The sequence below is a fragment of the Betta splendens genome, chromosome 11 (genome assembly GCF_900634795.4).
Source record: "Betta splendens chromosome 11, fBetSpl5.4, whole genome shotgun sequence".
NCBI lineage: Eukaryota > Metazoa > Chordata > Actinopteri > Anabantiformes > Osphronemidae > Betta > Betta splendens.
Window position 1 is genome coordinate 9572646 of NC_040891.2, and position 18409 is coordinate 9591054.

The following is an 18409-nucleotide window of genomic DNA, read 5'->3' on the forward strand; positions in this document are numbered from 1 at the left end:
GTAGTGTCTCAACATAACAAAGAGGTGGGTTTCATCGAAGGACTATGGCTCCAACGTGGGATTATCTTAAATAATTTATTAAAATATATGTACAAAATATGTTGTTACAGATTGTGACATGAATTAGTGTTATTGTTGAAATCACATCTCAGAAGGATTTAAACGCCATAAAGAAATATTTGTGTTTTAACATTATTTCTTATTATTTAAGCAGGAATTACCAACATGTTGAACTTCCTGATGTAGGAAAAGAATCAAAATAGTAATAATATTAACAAACAAAAATTTACGCTAGACATCAGTATAATTAGACTCCTATTTACCATCTATCACCATCTAGTACCATATACCATCTAGTGTGTGTGTTGTATTGTAAGAGTAGATGGTAACATTAGAAAATCAGTCTGTTACTGTAGTAAAATATACAAAGAAACAAAAAATATTGAAAAGTAAAAACAATAAGCAGACTCATGATATGTGGACATTTATTAGTTTGTGCAAAAATCAAGCAAAATCACCCTCTTAAAAAATAGGAAATCAAAGTAGTGCATTTTTACAGTGTAGCCTGTCGCTTGTAAATGTTCAGAATGGTTTAATCATTGCCTGGTGCTACAGACAATAAAATTCAAGTAACAGCTAAATAAATTCAATAAACATAACATAAAGGGTATAAAATAGCAGAACAATGAATGCAAAATATTCTTATATGGTGTTATTCAACAAAATTAATAACAGCTTAAGCACACCAGTCGCTTCCATTACCATCGCATTTTATTAAATGGGATCAATAAAAGCTCAGAAAATGTGTTCAATGACAATCATATACGAAACCAATTATCCTCTTATAATTGATGTTATTAAATACAAAAAGTCACAGTATTCTGACAGGATGCCAAAAAAATGATGCCACTTGCTTTCTTCTCAACAATTTCATAGTTTTCAAAAATAACATACAGCTACAAATGTCCAATATTCACATTTATGTAAGCTTAAAAGGGGAAGGATGTAAAATATGTCAGTTACACTTCGTTATTACTCAGATTAGTTAAAGCATTTCCTACTACTACATTACTATATTACAAACAAGTGCAAAATGTGGTCACTTTGGAAAACTATTATGAACACAAATATATGAAATAATCATACACACCATCTAATGTGATCTTTAGTTTCTCTAGTAAACCTATTAGACGCAGTAAACAGAAATATAAATAACGTAACAGGTAGAGATTATGTGCAAAAACAAAACAAAAAGTAATGTTAGTGCATGTACAGTGTATTCATTCTTTAAATGGACATACTTAATCTGTCCCACAGTGCCCAGCACCCAAACAACATTGAGTCAGTTAAGGCAGTAGTGATGGCTGCAAAATACCAAGAATGGAAGTTGTTGCAGTTTAATCAGCTTCTCCTTCAAATGAAGAGCATATACCTTGATTATTTAGGTTTATTTAAAACTTGTTTAACCTGAAATACAACACAGAATTCGTCTGTGTCATTTAATTTTAAAAGCTGAATCTACCACATCCAAATCCGATTACAACTATGCAGCTTTTTGAAGCTTTTAGAGCCAGACCTCTTATTGTCTTTTTCCTCCATTGTCATTAACAAATCTTTTCCTCGCTGAGGCTGTTCTCTGTTTTGTAGGCTGTGAACTTCTCAAGGACTCCTTCTGATCTATAAAAGAGCAAGACAATTTTTGTTTAATATTTGGACTAGGATTTAGTAAAGAATTGTCACCAGTCTGCCTGTGATAAGACTGACCTGAAACACCATCTGGGAGAAAACCACATGAGTCAACAGCACTGCTGTCATCACAGTCCTCACTTTGTACAGAAAAGCTCTGCAAGCAGAAAGCTCAAAAATTAGTGGCATTTTTGACAACTATGAATAAGATAAGCTCCTCTAATTTGATCTTATGTCAGAACAGAATAGGAAGTCTAAAAATCATTATCAAATATTTCGATTAAAAAAAAAAAAAAAAAAAAAAAAAAAAAGAACAATGTAACGCCTTACCTTCATTTTTTTATGTTCATACCACACCATCCAATACAAACACAGAAGCGTGATAAGTGCCTAAAATGTAAAAACAGATTACAGATTTAATCAGCAGCAGGCAGAGACAACAATGCTTGACACCGTTACTGTGACCATTGATGTGGATTCTAGTCCTTAAGGTTGTTGTTGGTCAAATTACTAAATGTGGAGTTCCCTTTTCAAAGAGCATAGAAACAATGGTTACATAACTTACATACATCGACTCTGTACTGAAGTGAAACCTGTCCTTTAACAGACACACACGCACACACTTTTTTCTTACCAGACAGAGAAGCCACAGGAGTACATAGAGAATTTGTGTCTTGGAAAACAAGTCGTGGCCAAATTTCATGCAAGCAAGAGCCTCCAGGAAAGCAATGGCTCTAAAAGGAAATATAATAGAGCAATGAGATTGTTTCATTGTCCTGCAGAATTTACACGTTCTAAGAATAGATCATCTGTATTTAACAATAGCTCCCTCTCTTGGAAATGGCACATCACTGCACTGGATCGCCTCTATAAATATATAACACTTATACAGCCTAAATGGATAAACATGTTCTCAGTGAAGAAAGCATCATGAGTAAAGTTTACTGTGTTTCTGCTGTGCAAAGAACGCTTGAATGGAATGCTTAGAGACAATATAATGAATTACACAGTTGGACGACTGAGGTCCTCCCAGGTTTAACATTAGTTGGACAAAAGCCGCTCATTGTGGGACAAAACGGACAAAACGGCGCATGTTCGGATGATTGAGGTCCTCATAGGTCTGACATCGGTTGGATAAACTGCTATTAGTTGGACGATTGAGCTCCTGTAGACTTAACATTAGTTGGAGCAAATGCTTATGGTTGGACAATTAAGCCATATGCATTCATGCAACTGAAGCAGTTGTGTCCAACCTACGTTAAGCTTAATGGACACCAAACATCCAAACTGGCTCATTTTGTCCAACCTAAGCTTCACTCAAGTATGAAAGAGGGGCCGGTTTCTGCAACTGGCAGCACAATACAGCAGCCTAGTAGACCTGATCTACAGTGTTATTATCTCCCATCTCCTGAAATCCAGACTGCAGAGGCGAACATTTTTCAGTTCAAAAGGTTACACTGTGGGGGGGAACCTTACACAAGAGAGTAGCATCCAATGCAGACAGAGAGACCGTCTGGTTGCCATAGTAACTGAAGGAGACTAGGGGCATCAACTGCAGTGTAGAAAGAGGTCAATGACTATATAGTGTTATGAATTCAGAAAAAAAATAATTCTAACACTGAACGCTAATTAAAGCCTAAAAATAAAACTAATCCGAGTTACAACAATCTTGTTCATTCATTGGTCAACTGCAATAAAAAAAAATCTAGAAACTGTGAAAACAATAAAATGGTCAGAAATTGAGTTTGTGTATTGAGTATTAATGCAAAAATGTGCAATGTTACTGGTCCACCCTGTTTTTAAACACTAACACTAGTGAAGCTTCCAAACCTGTTCCTCAACTACTAGAAAACCCAAACAGACAGCACTTAAATAACTTACCCAAAGACCCAACACTGTGTTCCAACTCGTTTACACTGAGTGTCTGTCAGGTATGCATAATACTGCCTAAAAAGGGTCGAGGAAATAGGAAGTTTAGGCATTTTTCAAAGCAGTGATAACTTTTACAAGAAATTAAACAACAAATGATTCTCATTCTCAGCAAACATTACTACATGGAATTCATGTAAAAAGTCACCAAACTTACCGTACAGTGGGAGCAGTGATCACTCCAATGAGGAGAATACGACACCAGCTGAGTGGATGAGATGCCTGGAATACGAAGATGTGCTTGAGGAAGAATGTGTTCAGCTCTGTAAGCTGTAAAAAGAAAGACAAACAGAACTTTACAGAATTCATAATAGCAATACTGAATGTATATTCAATACGTAGGTTCACAGTGAAAAGATGGAGCGCTAGTAAAAGCCTACCTGCCACAGGATCATGAAGAGATAGATGCCTGCTAACCTCTGGAAGGAGGATTTTGGATCGAACCAGCGAACGTAGGTCCAGCTGGCTGGTGTGAACTGGAGCACAGCTCGCTTTATTTTCCCTGTGGTGGTGTGGATTTCCCTTAACAGAAAATATATTTTAACTTGTCAAACCCAGTTTTTTTCATGTAAGTATGTTTTGCAGATTGAGTTAACAAGAATTGTAATTTGAAAACAACTGCATATTTAATATCAAATACAAAAGACGAAGAACATCACTGACTTGATACTGGCCCATTGGTAGGTCCTCATCTCCAAAAAGTGGCAGACAGCCATGCCAAGCCAGATGCCTCCACCGTTACACAATAAAATGTCCAGAATCACCTGATCCCACCAACACTCCGCAAAGTTTGGGAGAAGGTGCATGAAGAATAACTGCAAAAAAACAGCATTTGTTTAGGGTGCTGTGACAGAAAGAGGTTAGAATCTGATAGAAAACACAAAGTCTACACAATAAATGTTTGTGGCTTAAATGGGGTGAATCTGTTTAAGCTGAGTCTTGTGATGTAAACTCCTTAGTAATCAATTAGCCGCAATCAAGGTTGATACTACGGTTTTGTTTTGACATGTTTTGTTGGAACTATCAGCCTTTGTTGGCTGCACAGACTGGGCTGAGTTAGCTGGATCACTATAAATTAAAGTAATGACTTTCCTGCATGGTCTTCTAGACCTAAGCGTTGTCTTTGGACAGCTGTGTGCCCACACACAGAGGTAACACGTGTGGTGTTACCTCTGTGAACTCCCAGGTGATGCTGATGGTCCAACAGAGGCCGTAGCTGCGGATCAGCAGAGCTTTCATGGCCCAGCCTGCAAAGTGGCCAAATGCAAAGATGTCGCAGTGGCTCAGAATGCGCTCCCATGTTATGGCTGTACAGTTTACAGCATACTCCTGTGGGGGTAAAAGTTACTGTATTACAAAAACAGGCATAAATTCATCTGTCGATAAAGCTGCCAGAGTTACATCATACATTTATAGTAAGTGCATGCATTTTGATGTCAGCTCAAAGACAAAGTAAAACTTTTACTTTGTTTAAAAAAACTCAAATGAAGAGAGATATGACTTTTATTAGTATGGTTTCTCGGACACATTTTCAAAAACCATCCTTACCATGACATCGGCTTCACGAGTGGCATAGCGCAGATCTGGGTCTAGCCAGAACATCAAAGTCCTCACTTGGTCCCAGTTAAGAAAAAGTAGGAAGACAAGAAACAGGAAGTAGAGAACACTGAGGCCTGTGTAGGACAGAGAAAGGTGAAATTAGGGACAAGTAACTGAATCTATGAAGAAGATGTATGTAACGCTGAACACTCACCAAACACCATGCGCCATATTGCAGGGTGCGGCCTGGTGAAAGGTCCTAATGAAGAAAGCATCATGAGTAAAGTTTACTGTGTTTCTGCTGTGCAAAGAACGCTTGAATGGAATGCTTAGAGACAATATAAGGAATTACACAGTTGGACGACTGAGGTCCTCCCAGGTTTACCATCAGTTGGACAAAAGCCGCTCATTGTGGGACAAAACGGACAAAATGGCACACGTTCAGATGATTGAGGTCCTCATAGGTCTGACATCGGTTGGATAAACTGCTATTAGTTGGATGATTGAGCTCCTCTAGACTTAACATTAGTTGGTGCAAATGCTTATGGTTGGACAATTAAGCCATATGCATTCATGCAACTGGAGCAGTTGTGTCCAACCTACATTAAGCTTAATGGACACCAGACATCCAAACTGGCTCATTTTGTCCAACCTAAGCTCCACTCAAGTATAAAAGAGGGGCCGGTTTCTGCAACTGGCAGCACAATACAGCAGCCTAGTAGACCTGATATACAGTACTTACAACAGTTTAAAAAGCTTTTTCAACAAAGGTGAGTTAAACCAAGTGCTGCTTGTTATGTGTATTTTTATTTAAGGTACACTAAGGAATTTTCTGATATACTCTTACAGGAACATGTTTGGTGTAAAAGATCTACAATCTTCAACTAGAGGATCATCTGGCAAAGTGCAGCTCGGGAAAAGAAAACATGAGGGCAATGGTCAATGTACTATGGTGACCACAGGAAGTGGGAAAGTTGGCAACGGATATCCCAGAGTCCAGTGCTCTGATGCTGAGAAGCAAAACCTGGATGGTGGCAAAGGTCCCAAGAAGCAGAAGCTGGATGGGGACTAGGATGATGATGATGATGATGATGATGATGACGATGCAGATGACTGATGGAAAATGACAGTTGTTTTTGTCTCCTGACACCTCTCATTCTGTATTAATAAATCCCCTGGACCATAACGGTCTCCACTTTCATCTCTGACCTGATGCCAACATGTATCATATTTCCTGAATGCATTGTCAGTATATTTACCATTAGGGAAAGCCAGGACACTGATGATCAGGAAGAAGGAGACAACCACTAAGAGACCGACCCGGAGGTTATCGTCTGAGTCCGCATCATTCCTGTAACACAACATCAACCGTTAACAGAGCAAACCGTTGAAGTCCTTGGATATTCAACAATCAGCTGGCAGACAATCACATTAGATTTAAAATATTTACATTAAACTGGACTTAAAGTGCAAAGCTCTTAAAGTGGGACTCACCTGGTAAACATAAAGTACATGACACTGAGCACAGTCGCCGTCAGCAGTGTGATGGTGTGAGGCTTGTAGAAAAAGTCAATGCAGATATCTTCCACTTGTTGCTCGTTTATCATACGGAAATGCAGCTTATAGTTGGCGTCGTTCCGCCGCGGCGCTCGGGGGCTCACGCTCGCCATGTCGCCGCCTGACGTGGGGGACTTCCTCCACTTCCTCCACACTTTTAAACAACTAAACTGCTTTAATAGCGAAGAGCCGTACAATCAATAGTGGAGGGCACTTCCACGAGAAAGGCGGACAGCGCCACCGCTTCAACGAGGGGCGGTCAGGATGCGAACATGCGGGGTCTGGCTGCCGCAAAAAACACCACTGCATCCCATAAAAACAGCAACTACAGTAGCGAATCTCTATAAGTAGCATCTAAATGCATTTAAAATTATTAGTTTGAGTATTTCACCATTATGGCTGCATTAAGTGTGTAAGCCACACCCACAAACACGAGCTTGTGGTACATTCCACGTTGTGACGTTTCCGTCCGTGTCTTCCGTGAATGTGCACGTGAAGCAGTTGACATTGCCACACGCTCAGTGATCAATGTGGGTTTTGTGATTATAAAGTCCTCAAATCCAAAAATCGTAAGTTAAAATCTCTTTGTTTGTTCAAAAGATCTCGCTTTCTTTGTCGTGTGTGTTATTTAAAGGGTTCCGTTAGCCTGCTAGCATGTTAGGACAATGTTACATTTTACTTAGCTAGTGCTTATATTTATTAACACCAAATACAGTTTTAATAAACCTATACACACGTGCATGAAATAGTAATGTGGTCAACATTGTTTATAATATTGCATTTTTGCTTTGGACTTTGTGAGTAGGTAGAACAACTCTCTTAATGGCTTGAAGACGTGTCACCTTTCTTCTTTTTCTGCAGATCGGTCATGGCTTCATCCTGTGCTCAGCTGTGTGTGAGATGCAGAACTCTTTGTCAGAAGTCACTAACTGTTACCAGGCAGGCTTCAGTTCAGTTTGGGCATAGCTTTACAGTCATTTGGACATACAACAGAGTTGGAAATGCATGCTTACCCATCAGGGGGAATCACACAGCAGCGGAGGCCAGAAAGAGGTGGAAACATCAGATGTCCTCTCATACTGAGTTAACTCTAGATCATTTTTCAACTGATGCTACGGAAGAGAAGCACAAAGAGTGCCTGGTGCCAATCAGCGATAATGTCCCTGAGACTCAAAGTGAGTTATTAGGTAGGTATTGATTTCCTGGTGGTACTTTTGACAATCAAATTAAATCATCACACTTGCTGGTTTTAATATAATTTTAAAAGTTAGCTATAACTGTTCATTATGTGTTGTTCTTTGTGTTTTTGTAGATGCTGCTGCTGAATTTTCAGCATTAGAGGAGATCAGTGATGAAGAGGCTCTCAGCATGTGTGTCCCTTCAGCTGTGCCTCCAGCTTCATTTTCACTTAGAGATTATGTTGACAAGTCTGTGATGCTCAGGAAGCTAGTGCAATTAGGTAGTAAAATGTTACAAAGGCACTTAATCAAAATGAAAAAGTAATACTCAGAAACATGAATTCACCAAAATCCTTTTTTATCATTCTGGCTTTACCTATTAACAGGTGTTAACTTGTGGAAGCTGGAACAAAAGCCCAATGTGGGCACCATGCTGCTGAGGCTTGACTTTGACACAGATGTGGCCCCAAAGCTACTGTTTCTTAAAGAGCTTGGGGTGGAGGACTCTCGGTTTGGCTACATTATAACAACCAACCCCTACATTCTTACTGAAAGTTTGGAAAACCTGCAGACCAGGTAACATAAGAGTATAAATTCTCGTATTGTACTAATAACATGTCTGCTTGTTTTCCATCATTGTAACTGAACCTACCACAAATCTCTTTGATAACTGCAAAGGGTGAACTATCTCAAGTCAAAGAAGTTCAGCTCTGAGACCGTGGCATCAATGGTGTCCAGAGCTCCGTATCTGCTTAACTTCAGTGTGAAGAGACTGGACAACAGACTGGGATTTTATCAGCAGCAGCTTAACACCAGTGCTTCAAATGTATGTTTACATATTTTTACTACAGCGTAATGTAATTCAAACACAAAAGTGAATGCTGACTTTGTTTAGAAGCCATTATAATTCTGGCAGTTTTTTTTCCAGACCCGGAACATTGTAGCTCGTCTACCCAGATTGCTGTGTGGCAGCTTAGAGCCTGTTAAAGAAAATCTAAAGGTACAAATGGCAAAAGACCACAATAGCAATTATTTAGTCAAATCTTTGAGAGTCTCCACTTTAACATTTTGCGATTTTGTTCTTAGGTGTGTCAAATAGAGCTTGGCTTTAAGCAAAATGAGATCCAGCACATTGTTTTTGCTGTACCTAAAGTGCTGACCGCTAATAAAGGGAAGTTAACCCAAATATTTGACTTCCTCCACAACAACATGAAGGTCCCTCACCACCTGATTGCCAAATTCCCACAGGTACATTATTCTGCTGGTGTTTACCAATGTGAATTATTTTAATGTCCATATTCAGTAGTTAGTTGTATCATCATACATTTACAGTAAGTGCATGTAGGAGTTAACATAAATATATTTTTACCACAGGTCCTGAACTCTAAATACTTGCGCATCAGAGAGCGCCACCTGTTCCTTGAGTACCTTGGAAGAGCCCAGTATGATCCAGCCCTTCCTAACTACATCTCTTTGGACCGCCTGGTGTCTCTGCCAGATGAGCCATTTTGCACAGAGCTGGCTTCAGCCACGCTTGAAGATTATTATTTGTTCCAAAAGACACTATGAATGTTATTACGGGGGAATTAAAAAGGACAACAGAAAACGAAATGTATATTGTTGTAAATGTAATGTTTAATAAATGTAAATAATATGTATCAGTCAGTAACTACTGTTCTGAATAATTAATTTCTGGTTATTGACAGGATAAAATAGAGAAGGTTTTTCTTATATTTTCTTATTCCTTTTTCAGTAAGTTATATATAACATATTATTCATTAATATATTATTCATTTGAGTGTAACCACTCAGAACCTTTAAATACAATGTCACATATCGAGCTCATTTGTGCAAGTTGACCTTTATCGGAGGACACCAATACATGCTGCCAAAAAATATATATTTTTATAAAACGAAAAAATGTTAAGTGTAGTACTTTCTTAGAAATTTAAAGCAATAAATAAAAATATATTTAAAGTAAATAATTTCAGTGTTAGTCTTACATTTTCTGCTTGAAAGAAATAATTCCAAATTTAATATTTAAAGTAGTAATATGAATTAAGAGACACTACAGTTAGCTAAACTACTCATTATGTAGAATATATCCTACAGGCTATTCTAATGTTATTTGCGTTATTTGTAAATTTATCCCCACACATAATTACAAAATCGTGAAATGCCCTTTGACCCGAATGGTTCTTACCCAGAACACACCGCGGTCCGTTTCAGTGCAAAACATGGCGGCGAGGGCACCAGGTAAATGCATATATGTCTATATAATATTTTCACAGTTTAAATACGCTGTAGTTCGTTACATATTTTATGGCGTAATGCATTTTGTAATATGTCCCGCATGTCTCGATTATATTAATTTTGTGCAATTTACTCCGTGTTTTGCCACATTCGACTTGTGTGTCCTTTATGTCCCCGTGCTAACTAATGCTAAATGTGATGACCGGCTAACGCTAGCTTGTCATTAGCCGTTGTTATGAATCAAAACAACTATAAAATTATTAAGACATTATAATATTTAATCTTTATATGACCGGAGACTCAGTCTGTTGTTTCTTTATTGAACGTCTTTGCCTGTTTTGGTTACTGTGTTCAGGTAGCCTTGTTATGCTAAATTGTCTGTACTTGTAACTACAACGTAAAAACTTGTAGGCCCACTGTTGTGCTGTGTTACGTATAATACCATTTACCTAACTATTTAATCTTTATTGGAAACAAACAAATAAAAGCAACTCTGGACTGTTTTTCTTCCAGCATTTATAAATTAAACTGGATTTTTAAAAGGGGAAGGTGACTCTTCATCTATCATTAATTCAGCTGAATGAAGCAGTGACAGCAGTTGTTTGGGTGTGTGTGTGAGCAGAATATGCAAACACTGGTTTTATTTCTTATAGTCAAGTTTGTGCAGCTTGTCTAATTCTGTCCGCATGTATTCTTGTGTTCACAGTACAGACAGGCAAGTTTCTACTTGGATTCAGAAAATGGTACTATAACTTGTGTGGCTTCAACAAGTATGGTAAGCAGAGACTATTTGGCTATACTTTTGCTTGTCAAAATGTTCCTACCAAACATCATTGTTTACGGAGAACACGTTATTGTCTGACATTTAACTTTTTTCCCTGTCAGGTTTAATGTCCGATGACACAATCGATGAGAATTCAGATGTGAAAGAAGCCCTCAAAAGGCTTCCTGAGAACGTATACAACGACAGGACCTTCAGGATCAAGAGAGCCCTGGACCTCGCTATGAAGCACCAGATCCTCCCGAAAGACCAGTGGACAAAATATGAAGAGGTACACTCACACCTAAGGTTGTTTGTATATTCAGGATGGAGAAGAGGATGTTACTTTTTATTTTTTCTTTCATTCTTTTCTCCTTTAGGATTTTCCCTATCTTTCACCATATGTGGATGAGGTGGTTCGTGAGAGAAAAGAAAGAGAAGAGTGGACAAAGAAATAAGTGGTTACAGAGGAAAGCTTTGAATCATTTTTTCAAGTTGTCCCATGGTGTAATATTTAAAGTGAAATGTATCCTATATAACACAGTGCTCATTAAAGATGATGGAACATTTTCAAGTGTCACACTTTGTTTTATGGACAAAAGTTATTTGAGGATTAAATTTATTGATATGAGAGACGCAAACATTAATCAGGTTACCCTATGTTTTAAAATATATATGTATGTGTGTGTGTGTGTGTATATATGTATATATTTATGTGTGTATATATATATATGTGCATGTATGTGTATATATATATGTGTATATATGTATATACTGTATATATATATATATCCCATTCACCACACACACACACACACACACACACACACACACACACACATATATATATATATATATATATATATATATATATTCAAGCAAGGACCTATAAACTAGACATAGCTGTGTAATAACTGTTGTACAGCACGTTTGCTTTACTCTATAGAAAATTAACCTTTTTAAACTTATACAGTAAACATATAAAATACCTATAAAAGTTGCTGTTATCTATATATTTATGGTGTTTGTCTTTAGTCAAGCGTTGACCAATAATAACTGTGCCTACATTGTAGTAGAGAAATTCTTTTTGTTCTAGTATTGCTTGAAATCAAGCCACATCACTCACAGATGATTCACAGGTAACGAAGCACATGCACATGTGTGAGGTTTAATTTCCACAGTTTGACCCTTTTCTATCTAAATCTCATTCATTATCTTTCTGAGAATGTGATCGCCTGTTGTCTACATCTGTTATAGTACCTATGAAATTTCCAATGACACTGTTAAAAGATTTCAGCATCGTCACTCCCAGCTCATTGCTAGTTTCATTTATGTCTGGATCATAGGCCCCCATGAGTGGGGTGCACACCTCCACATTCCCCCTACCAGCCCCTTCCAGAATGCCCATGAGCTGGTCCCTGATTTTATGAAACAGCTCCCTGTTGTAAGACAGCAGGTCTGAATCATCGAGGGGATAAGTAACATCCTCCGAGTAACACTCCCGGGGAACTGGTACCTCAATGTACTTTAACTTGGGAAAGCCTGCAGACAAGAAGGAAAATAGCCTCTTTAGAGCTTCAGAGGTTAGAGGGTTTCCCAGAAGTTTGACTTCCTCCAGATCCTGACAAGAAGCTAGAGAACTAATGAAGTCATCCATGTGTCCATCCTCTATGTTACATTCTTCCACCACCAGGCTGATTAGTGTGGCTGAGCAATGACTGAGCAATTTCTGAAAAGCTGCAGAAAAAGATGTGAAGATGTCATGACCACTGATGTCCAGGTGGACCAGAGCTTCACTGTGGAGGCTGTTGGCCAGGTACGTCATGTCTACTCGGTTCAGGCAACAGTTAGCCAACTCCAAGCACTGCAGTGGAGTGCTGAGGGGACTAGACAAACAACAGATGAAGGATAGGGTGATCAATAAAATACCAGAATTACAAGCAGTAACAGCTGCTTTGGCACCAGAATCAATATTCACTTTTTAAAACTCCCATAATTACTGACTATTACCTGAAAGACAAGCTTTTAAATTGTGTGTCATTCTGTCCTTAAACTATTATCCCCAAGGTTTTACATTATGTGTGTTGTTGTTTTGAATTTGCTTTTTGACTCTATTTCTATTTAAATAGTCAAAAGCGTTTTACTCACTATAACAGCCTGCGCAAGTGTCCAGTGAGGGTCGAGAAACCAACACAGAGCTCGGTGAGGCTCCTCAGCTGTGCCAGCAGATTGCCAATGGTGGCCAGTGAATCATCATCATCCGACCCCAGCCTTCTATAATCCAAAGCCCCGGCTGGCAGGGTCAGAGACTGCAGTTTTGGGAATTCTACCCTGGACAGCAGTACTTCCAGGTGTGTGGCCTCCAGGGGAACGTTGTGGACCACCTCCAACTTTATCATGGACTCAGGCTCTGCTAGTCGAAGAACATAGAAGAGCTGCTTCAGAGCAAGTGAATCAGCCCGAAAACTGACAAAGCGAAGCTTGAGTGGACAGTGGCGGAGGAGGAGGAAAGCCTGAGCTACCAGCTCGTAATTGCGGCCCGTGACAAAGCCATTGAGGCGAACATCAACAGACGTTTCAAAGGCAGATCGGGACACGTCGTTGGCTTGCATGGCCACCATGGTTTCATAGCACATTTGTGTGAGGAGCTGGGTTCGTGCCCAGCGGCCTAGGGTGGACCGGCAGGGGCACACCTGGTGCTGAGTGTCTTTTAGTGCAGTGAGGTCCACTGTATGCAGGCGCTTGGCATATGTTCTTGTAGGAGACAACACATAATCCTTGAAAATAAGACAAAAACATTTATGTGAAGTCTAATGAAATGAGCTTAAACGGTTTTATGAGAAATATAAGGTAATAAAAATACAAGTACATGATAAGGCACACCCAAGACAATGTAAGTACCTTCAAGCCAATCAGAACCGCTTCCAGACAAAGCCGACAGGTGCGAGAGGTCAGGTCCGTCTGACAGTCGAGTGTCTTTCCCAGGAGTCTTTGTAGATTGATGTCAGGAAGAGGCCATGTCTGGACCAGTGCACGCAGCAGTGCAGCCTGCTCATGGAGGTAGCAGGCCTTGAAGAGAAGCGGGTAGAGGTTGAAAGACACCGAGTGGAGGTTGTCCAGAGCGCTTGAACCCGACTCCGCGAAGCCTTCGGCAGCAAGGAAGCGCAGTGACTTCATGCTGTTGCACTGAAGCAGTGGTGGTGGGAGCTGCTGTTACAACAGCACAGACTCAGGGTTTTGCCTCGTCTTTGTTTTCTGATTTGTTTTAATAACCTCCGCTGCCGACTGGCCATGGAAAGACAGGAATGTGGCATGGGGGTCTCGTGGTAGGTAAGAGAGTTGAGGTTATTTATAGAGACAGCTGTCTCACGTCCTTCAGGCACGGTGTCGATTTGCAGCTTTTATCAGAGAGAAGTGGGAACAACATCTGAATGCTGCTGGGAAGTGTGTCACAATTCACAACAAGCACGGTAATAAGCCAACATTCAGACAATGACATTGCATTTATGCAGCTCAACAACTACTTTGTTATTCAGTGCTTCAGTTTATTTTTAAATATATATATATATTGCCCTTGTAGTTACTCAGGCAGCTGTTAGACATGAATGAACATGAATTAATTAATGAATAATTGCTAAGTTAGTAGTGTATAATTACTTCATATGTACATATGGGTTGTTAAACTATATATCCAACATATAAATACATATATAACTACAAGATGCACATGTACATCATGTTAAACAGCAGGAGGTAATCTGTTTGAGATTAGCCCATACATCTAAAGTGCTATACAAATTCAGACATTATTTAATAGACCTCCTGAATTACACAACATTCCATCTGACATTACATTACTGTGCCTCAGCCTGATTCCACCACGTACTGACTAATCTATGTTCATCAGCCTGACTGCCCTCGTCTCAGATCCACATGCATTTATGAAGGGGGATAATGGTGATGGTGGTGATGATGATGATGATGATGATGGTGGTCGTGGTGGTGATGGTGCTCATGTTTCTGGACCAATGGGACACCACAACATGGGGGACGACTCGACAATATCTCCCTGTCTCCTCCAGCATCCGGTACCCTGCAGTGAAGCCTCCTGCTGTGGGAACGATGGAGGACGCCCTGCGTTGGGGGGTGTGATGGGCTCATGTGGCACCACGAGGCAGGATGCTTGTTGGGTTTTCCCTCTCTGTTCCTGTCATTCCTCGCTGATGGAGACTTGGTCTTCAGGGAATGAGGGACAGAGGCACCTCTGGGAGGCTCGTTGGATCTGCAGTTACCTCTTTCTGCCACTATGCGGTGCTGAACAGCAGCGGGAGCTTTCTGTGTCGGCTCGTGAGAGGGTGACTCTGAGAAAGAAAGACTGATTATTACATACTGTCTAACTGTGTGCTATGACTGAAGTGCTTCGCAATCAATAGTTGTGTTCTTTACCTGCACTGTCAAATTTGGAAGCATAATTTTCAATGCCAGCCAAATCCAGATAGTGGTTCCTGCGTTCTATATTTTCATCCACACAGTAGAGCTTCCTGTCCGGGTTTCCTGCTTTCTTGTCTGCTGGTTTTAATGAGAGAGGGGCATCATTATGCTTTTATTCCTGTGTTTGGTGCCACGGTACAAATGTCATTTTTACCTGTTGTTGATGTGTCTGACGACGCTGTGGGAATTACAGCTAACCTGACCCTTAGCGGCGTGTGACCAGGCTGCGTGAGCGACGCCTCTATAACCTCATACATAGACTGGATCAGACTGAACATGTCCTGCAAAACACACAGAGGTGCATTGTACAGACACACAAAATGTGACTGATCTAAACAGGAAGCGAGAAGAAACCTACCTCCTTTGTGACCTTGCCTCTGCTGTCATACAGTGTGAAGACCCACTGCTGCTGAGAGTCCTCATTAGGCACCAGCATACAGGCAGTGTCCTGTTGGGACTAAATACATACATACATTTTTGCTTTTATGGAATGAGATCAGAACCTGATGGAGGTTTGTACTCACCCCAGTGTGGCCTTTCTGCTTCTTCTTGATCAGTTTGTTGATCTGAATGTAGATGCTTTTGTCTGTGTTCCTTGGTGGTAGAACTACTAAACGACACACACACACGTGAATGTCATTTCTGATTTGACTAAAAATCAAATAATACTGTCATTCCTTTTAATTAATTTATTTTTCCACTAAGTTTGAATTAAACCAGACACTCACCGCTGAAGTTGCAGTTTTGGTCCAACCTGTTTTCCCTTAACTCTACGCACAAGTTCTGTGAAAAAAGTAAGTGAGAGACTGTGAATTAACTGAGATCGCTAATGTGAGAAAAGCAGAAGAGACGAAAAGGAGAAAACAATTCAGTCATTTTCACGAGTGTTGATCACCAGATGTGACCAAAGCTAAACAATTACTGAACATTGTCTTTATGCGCCGCAACAAAACAACTGCAGGATGTGTAAAAGGATTCTTTGAGCTTCTGTGTATTTTAGCCTTATATTTAATTAATTAAATTCATTCAGTTAGTTAGTCTTAAGTTACTGGATTCACAGAAACAAGTGCCAAATGTGTGTTTGGATTTGGAAGTGGAGCCAGACACTCCTAGTCTTCTTCACAAAAAAATAAAAGTTGACTGTACTATGTTATAGTATTTATCTTAACTCAACCCGGACATCAGAAAAACAGGTTTGTGTTTATTCAGAAAGTAAGTCAGTGAGTCACTGGCATCGGACTGGTAAGTTCTGTATGTAAACAGCTGAGGGCCCTGTTTTCACTTTTTAAGGACGCAAAATGTAACACAAAATCCTGGCAGAAACCAATATATGACGTTTATACACTTTACAGCAGTGGTGTCATGGAGTCTGGAAAATCTAATCGCAGGAAGCGCTCCACCATTAACAAGCGCAGAGACTCCACCACAGGCCTTTAAACAACTTGGCCGTGACGACGCCTTTTTCCAAACTCTAGAACTTCCCAGAACATTCGTATAGTTTGGCATCGGCCGAACCCTCATAACAACAAAACTGGTGACGGCTCACAATAAAACTCATGACTGCAGCAGCTACGCTAGAAGAAGAATGTTCCTAAAAAGATAATTGTTGTAATGTGATTTGACATGAGATTCTTCAATAAGTGAATCCACTGTTTCCAGAAGCCCTGTGATCTATGGTCTGACGGTCTCTGACTATTTCATTACTGTTAGCTGGCTGCATATGAGGGCATTCACACAATCAGACACCTCTCACCACACTTCACCATGTAAAGCTCCAAACATATCTCCACCACATCTTTTTCCTCACTCCCCCCCTTCACACTCCGTCTGGAGAAGGAAAGCAGTACCAGATGTGGTGATTTTTTTCAGGGCAGCCCTGGATAAAGAGCTCGCTGTTTGGAGGTGGTGGTGCTGCACTTCACAGACTTGGAAGCCTCTTTATAGAGATGGAGGAGGAAGGGCGGAAGAATAAATACACGACTACCTCCAATCACCTTTAATATCTGTTGGATGTGAGTGAATATGGTTATTGTACAATATGGTTTCACTGAGAAGAAATGACTCCAACACAGAAAAAAAATTAAAGGATGTTTGCATGTCTTTTTATGTCGTCTAGATGTTATTGCTTGTTTTTCTGTAGTGTGGAAATACCTGCCAATTAATATTACATCTAATTCATAAAGATAACTAAAATCTGACATGCTCTATTTTTAATTGATTCAGAAAAATAAAAGAAATGAAATTATTGTTACCTCTGTTAGTTTGCGTTTGTGGATGTGTTTTAATTCCTTCTGACAGGTCTGCGCATTACAAGCCAAACTACCACCTGCAGAACATAATCAATATGTAGACTTATTTAAACAAGTAGATTAATAAAGGTCATAACACGTGCACAAAGCTGCAGGGGTGGACTTACCGTGCGTGGTGTTTACTACGTTTCCTTCAGGACTCTGTCTTCGTTTCGAAGCTGTTTAAATAATGAGACATGCGTGATTCCCAGTAACGAGCTGCAGTATTGAACTTAACAATTACTTTCTTTTAACAACTCACCTATTTTCGACTGAAATTTGCCCATAGTCCTCTATGATCATTTTATCCAACAGACTGTAAGTAGTATCCAAATAACATCCATTTCCTTAAAGAGGCGACGGAAGGCTTCTCACAGGCGAAATGCAGCTCGTAAGTTTGACAGGGATGTTGGTCAAAGAGTGTATAAGCGGGACGAGAGGATGCGCAGTTAGACGTACTTCCTACTTCGGTTCAATCTGGACTTGATCGCGCCATGTTTAGCTTCCGGTTGCTAAAATATCGTGTTGTTCTTTCCCCGTTACTTGAGACAAATAGATAGTCACACCACTGTCTGTCTCTTACTAGGTGAATAGATTAAAATCAAAAAAGTAGATTTTTTACTTAACGCGTTTATTGCTTTATACTATTTTTTTTGTTTTTAAATGATTAGTAATTATTTGTGTATCCATCATAATATATCAGCTGGGCAAAGAAATTATTGTTTAAA

At 39.7% G+C, this 18409-nt stretch overlaps 5 protein-coding genes across 10 annotated transcripts; 2 read left to right on the forward strand and 3 right to left on the reverse strand.

Moving 5' to 3' along the window:
• Positions 1-468: 468 nt before the first annotated feature.
• On the reverse strand, positions 469-6968 carry ptdss1b (phosphatidylserine synthase 1b). Its single transcript, XM_029166684.3, has 13 exons — positions 6649-6968; positions 6414-6505; positions 5369-5413; positions 5164-5288; positions 4786-4944; positions 4279-4430; positions 3996-4137; positions 3773-3885; positions 3568-3633; positions 2321-2420; positions 2017-2076; positions 1765-1843; positions 469-1677 (listed from the first exon to the last, which is right to left on the reverse strand). Exons 1-13 carry the CDS (start codon positions 6822-6824, stop codon positions 1580-1582), a joined length of 1407 nt encoding a protein of 468 aa, XP_029022517.1. The 5' UTR covers positions 6825-6968; the 3' UTR covers positions 469-1579.
• Positions 6969-7131: 163 nt separating this feature from the next.
• mterf3 (mitochondrial transcription termination factor 3) lies at positions 7132-9562 on the forward strand. 2 transcript variants are annotated; one of them, XM_029166686.3, is made up of 8 exons: positions 7132-7280; positions 7573-7886; positions 8024-8170; positions 8276-8465; positions 8568-8715; positions 8818-8889; positions 8976-9137; positions 9264-9562. In XM_029166686.3, the coding sequence occupies exons 2-8, from the start codon at positions 7580-7582 to the stop codon at positions 9456-9458; spliced, it is 1221 nt and encodes a 406-aa protein (XP_029022519.1). In that variant the 5' UTR covers positions 7132-7280; positions 7573-7579; the 3' UTR covers positions 9459-9562. The 2 variants fall into 2 exon arrangements, with proteins under 2 accessions (XP_029022519.1, XP_029022518.1); XM_029166685.3 differs by having other exon boundaries at positions 7133-7280; positions 7573-7898.
• Positions 9563-10061: 499 nt separating this feature from the next.
• LOC114865515 (cytochrome b-c1 complex subunit 7) lies at positions 10062-11471 on the forward strand. The gene is made up of 4 exons (XM_029166688.3): positions 10062-10145; positions 10849-10917; positions 11028-11194; positions 11283-11471. Exons 1-4 carry the CDS (start codon positions 10082-10084, stop codon positions 11358-11360), a joined length of 378 nt encoding a protein of 125 aa, XP_029022521.1. The 5' UTR covers positions 10062-10081; the 3' UTR covers positions 11361-11471.
• Positions 11472-12042: 571 nt separating this feature from the next.
• Positions 12043-14260, reverse strand: lrrc14b (leucine rich repeat containing 14B). Its single transcript, XM_029166846.3, has 3 exons — positions 13804-14260; positions 13051-13679; positions 12043-12788 (listed from the first exon to the last, which is right to left on the reverse strand). The coding sequence occupies exons 1-3, from the start codon at positions 14077-14079 to the stop codon at positions 12107-12109; spliced, it is 1587 nt and encodes a 528-aa protein (XP_029022679.1). The 5' UTR covers positions 14080-14260; the 3' UTR covers positions 12043-12106.
• Positions 14261-14426: 166 nt separating this feature from the next.
• On the reverse strand, positions 14427-18109 carry LOC114866282 (protein naked cuticle homolog 2-like). 5 transcript variants are annotated; one of them, XM_029168054.3, is made up of 9 exons: positions 17944-18109; positions 17810-17860; positions 17646-17719; positions 16122-16176; positions 15918-16000; positions 15752-15841; positions 15548-15674; positions 15349-15471; positions 14427-15263 (listed from the first exon to the last, which is right to left on the reverse strand). In XM_029168054.3, exons 1-9 carry the CDS (start codon positions 17966-17968, stop codon positions 14842-14844), a joined length of 1050 nt encoding a protein of 349 aa, XP_029023887.1. In that variant the 5' UTR covers positions 17969-18109; the 3' UTR covers positions 14427-14841. The 5 variants fall into 5 exon arrangements, with proteins under 5 accessions (XP_029023887.1, XP_029023886.1, XP_029023885.1 ...); XM_029168053.3 differs by having other exon boundaries at positions 15918-16003; XM_029168052.3 differs by having other exon boundaries at positions 15752-15850; positions 17944-18107.
• Positions 18110-18409: the final 300 nt, after the last annotated feature.

Bases quoted from the DNA above. Each gene is read 5' to 3' on its own strand.
- ptdss1b (XM_029166684.3), bottom strand. From the start codon at position 6,824: ATGGCGAGCGTGAGCCCCCGAGCGCCGCGGCGGAACGACGCCAACTAT. The intron at 4,138-4,278 runs GTCAGTGATGTT...TTTTCTGTTAAG, and splicing joins TACCAATGGGCCAGTATCAA to GGAAATCCACACCACCACAG. The intron at 1,844-2,016 runs GTAAGGCGTTAC...TTCTGCTTGCAG, and splicing joins ATGAACATAAAAAAATGAAG to AGCTTTTCTGTACAAAGTGA.
- mterf3 (XM_029166685.3), top strand. From the start codon at position 7,580: ATGGCTTCATCCTGTGCTCAGCTGTGTGTGAGATGCAGAACTCTTTGT. The intron at 8,716-8,817 runs GTATGTTTACAT...TTTTTTTTCCAG, and splicing joins TTAACACCAGTGCTTCAAAT to ACCCGGAACATTGTAGCTCG. The intron at 8,890-8,975 runs GTACAAATGGCA...TTTTGTTCTTAG, and splicing joins CTGTTAAAGAAAATCTAAAG to GTGTGTCAAATAGAGCTTGG.
- LOC114865515 (XM_029166688.3), top strand. From the start codon at position 10,082: ATGGTTCTTACCCAGAACACACCGCGGTCCGTTTCAGTGCAAAACATG. The intron at 10,146-10,848 runs GTAAATGCATAT...TTGTGTTCACAG, and splicing joins CATGGCGGCGAGGGCACCAG to TACAGACAGGCAAGTTTCTA. The intron at 10,918-11,027 runs GTAAGCAGAGAC...TTTCCCTGTCAG, and splicing joins GTGTGGCTTCAACAAGTATG to GTTTAATGTCCGATGACACA.
- lrrc14b (XM_029166846.3), bottom strand. From the start codon at position 14,079: ATGAAGTCACTGCGCTTCCTTGCTGCCGAAGGCTTCGCGGAGTCGGGT. The intron at 13,680-13,803 runs GTACTTACATTG...CTTATTTTCAAG, and splicing joins CGGTTCTGATTGGCTTGAAG to GATTATGTGTTGTCTCCTAC. The intron at 12,789-13,050 runs GTGAGTAAAACG...TTGTTTGTCTAG, and splicing joins CACTTGCGCAGGCTGTTATA to TCCCCTCAGCACTCCACTGC.
- LOC114866282 (XM_029168049.3), bottom strand. From the start codon at position 17,968: ATGGGCAAATTTCAGTCGAAAATAG. The intron at 17,861-17,943 runs GTGAGTTGTTAA...TTATTTAAACAG, and splicing joins CAAATTTCAGTCGAAAATAG to CTTCGAAACGAAGACAGAGT. The intron at 15,675-15,751 runs GTAGGTTTCTTC...TGTGTTTTGCAG, and splicing joins GAGGCAAGGTCACAAAGGAG to GACATGTTCAGTCTGATCCA.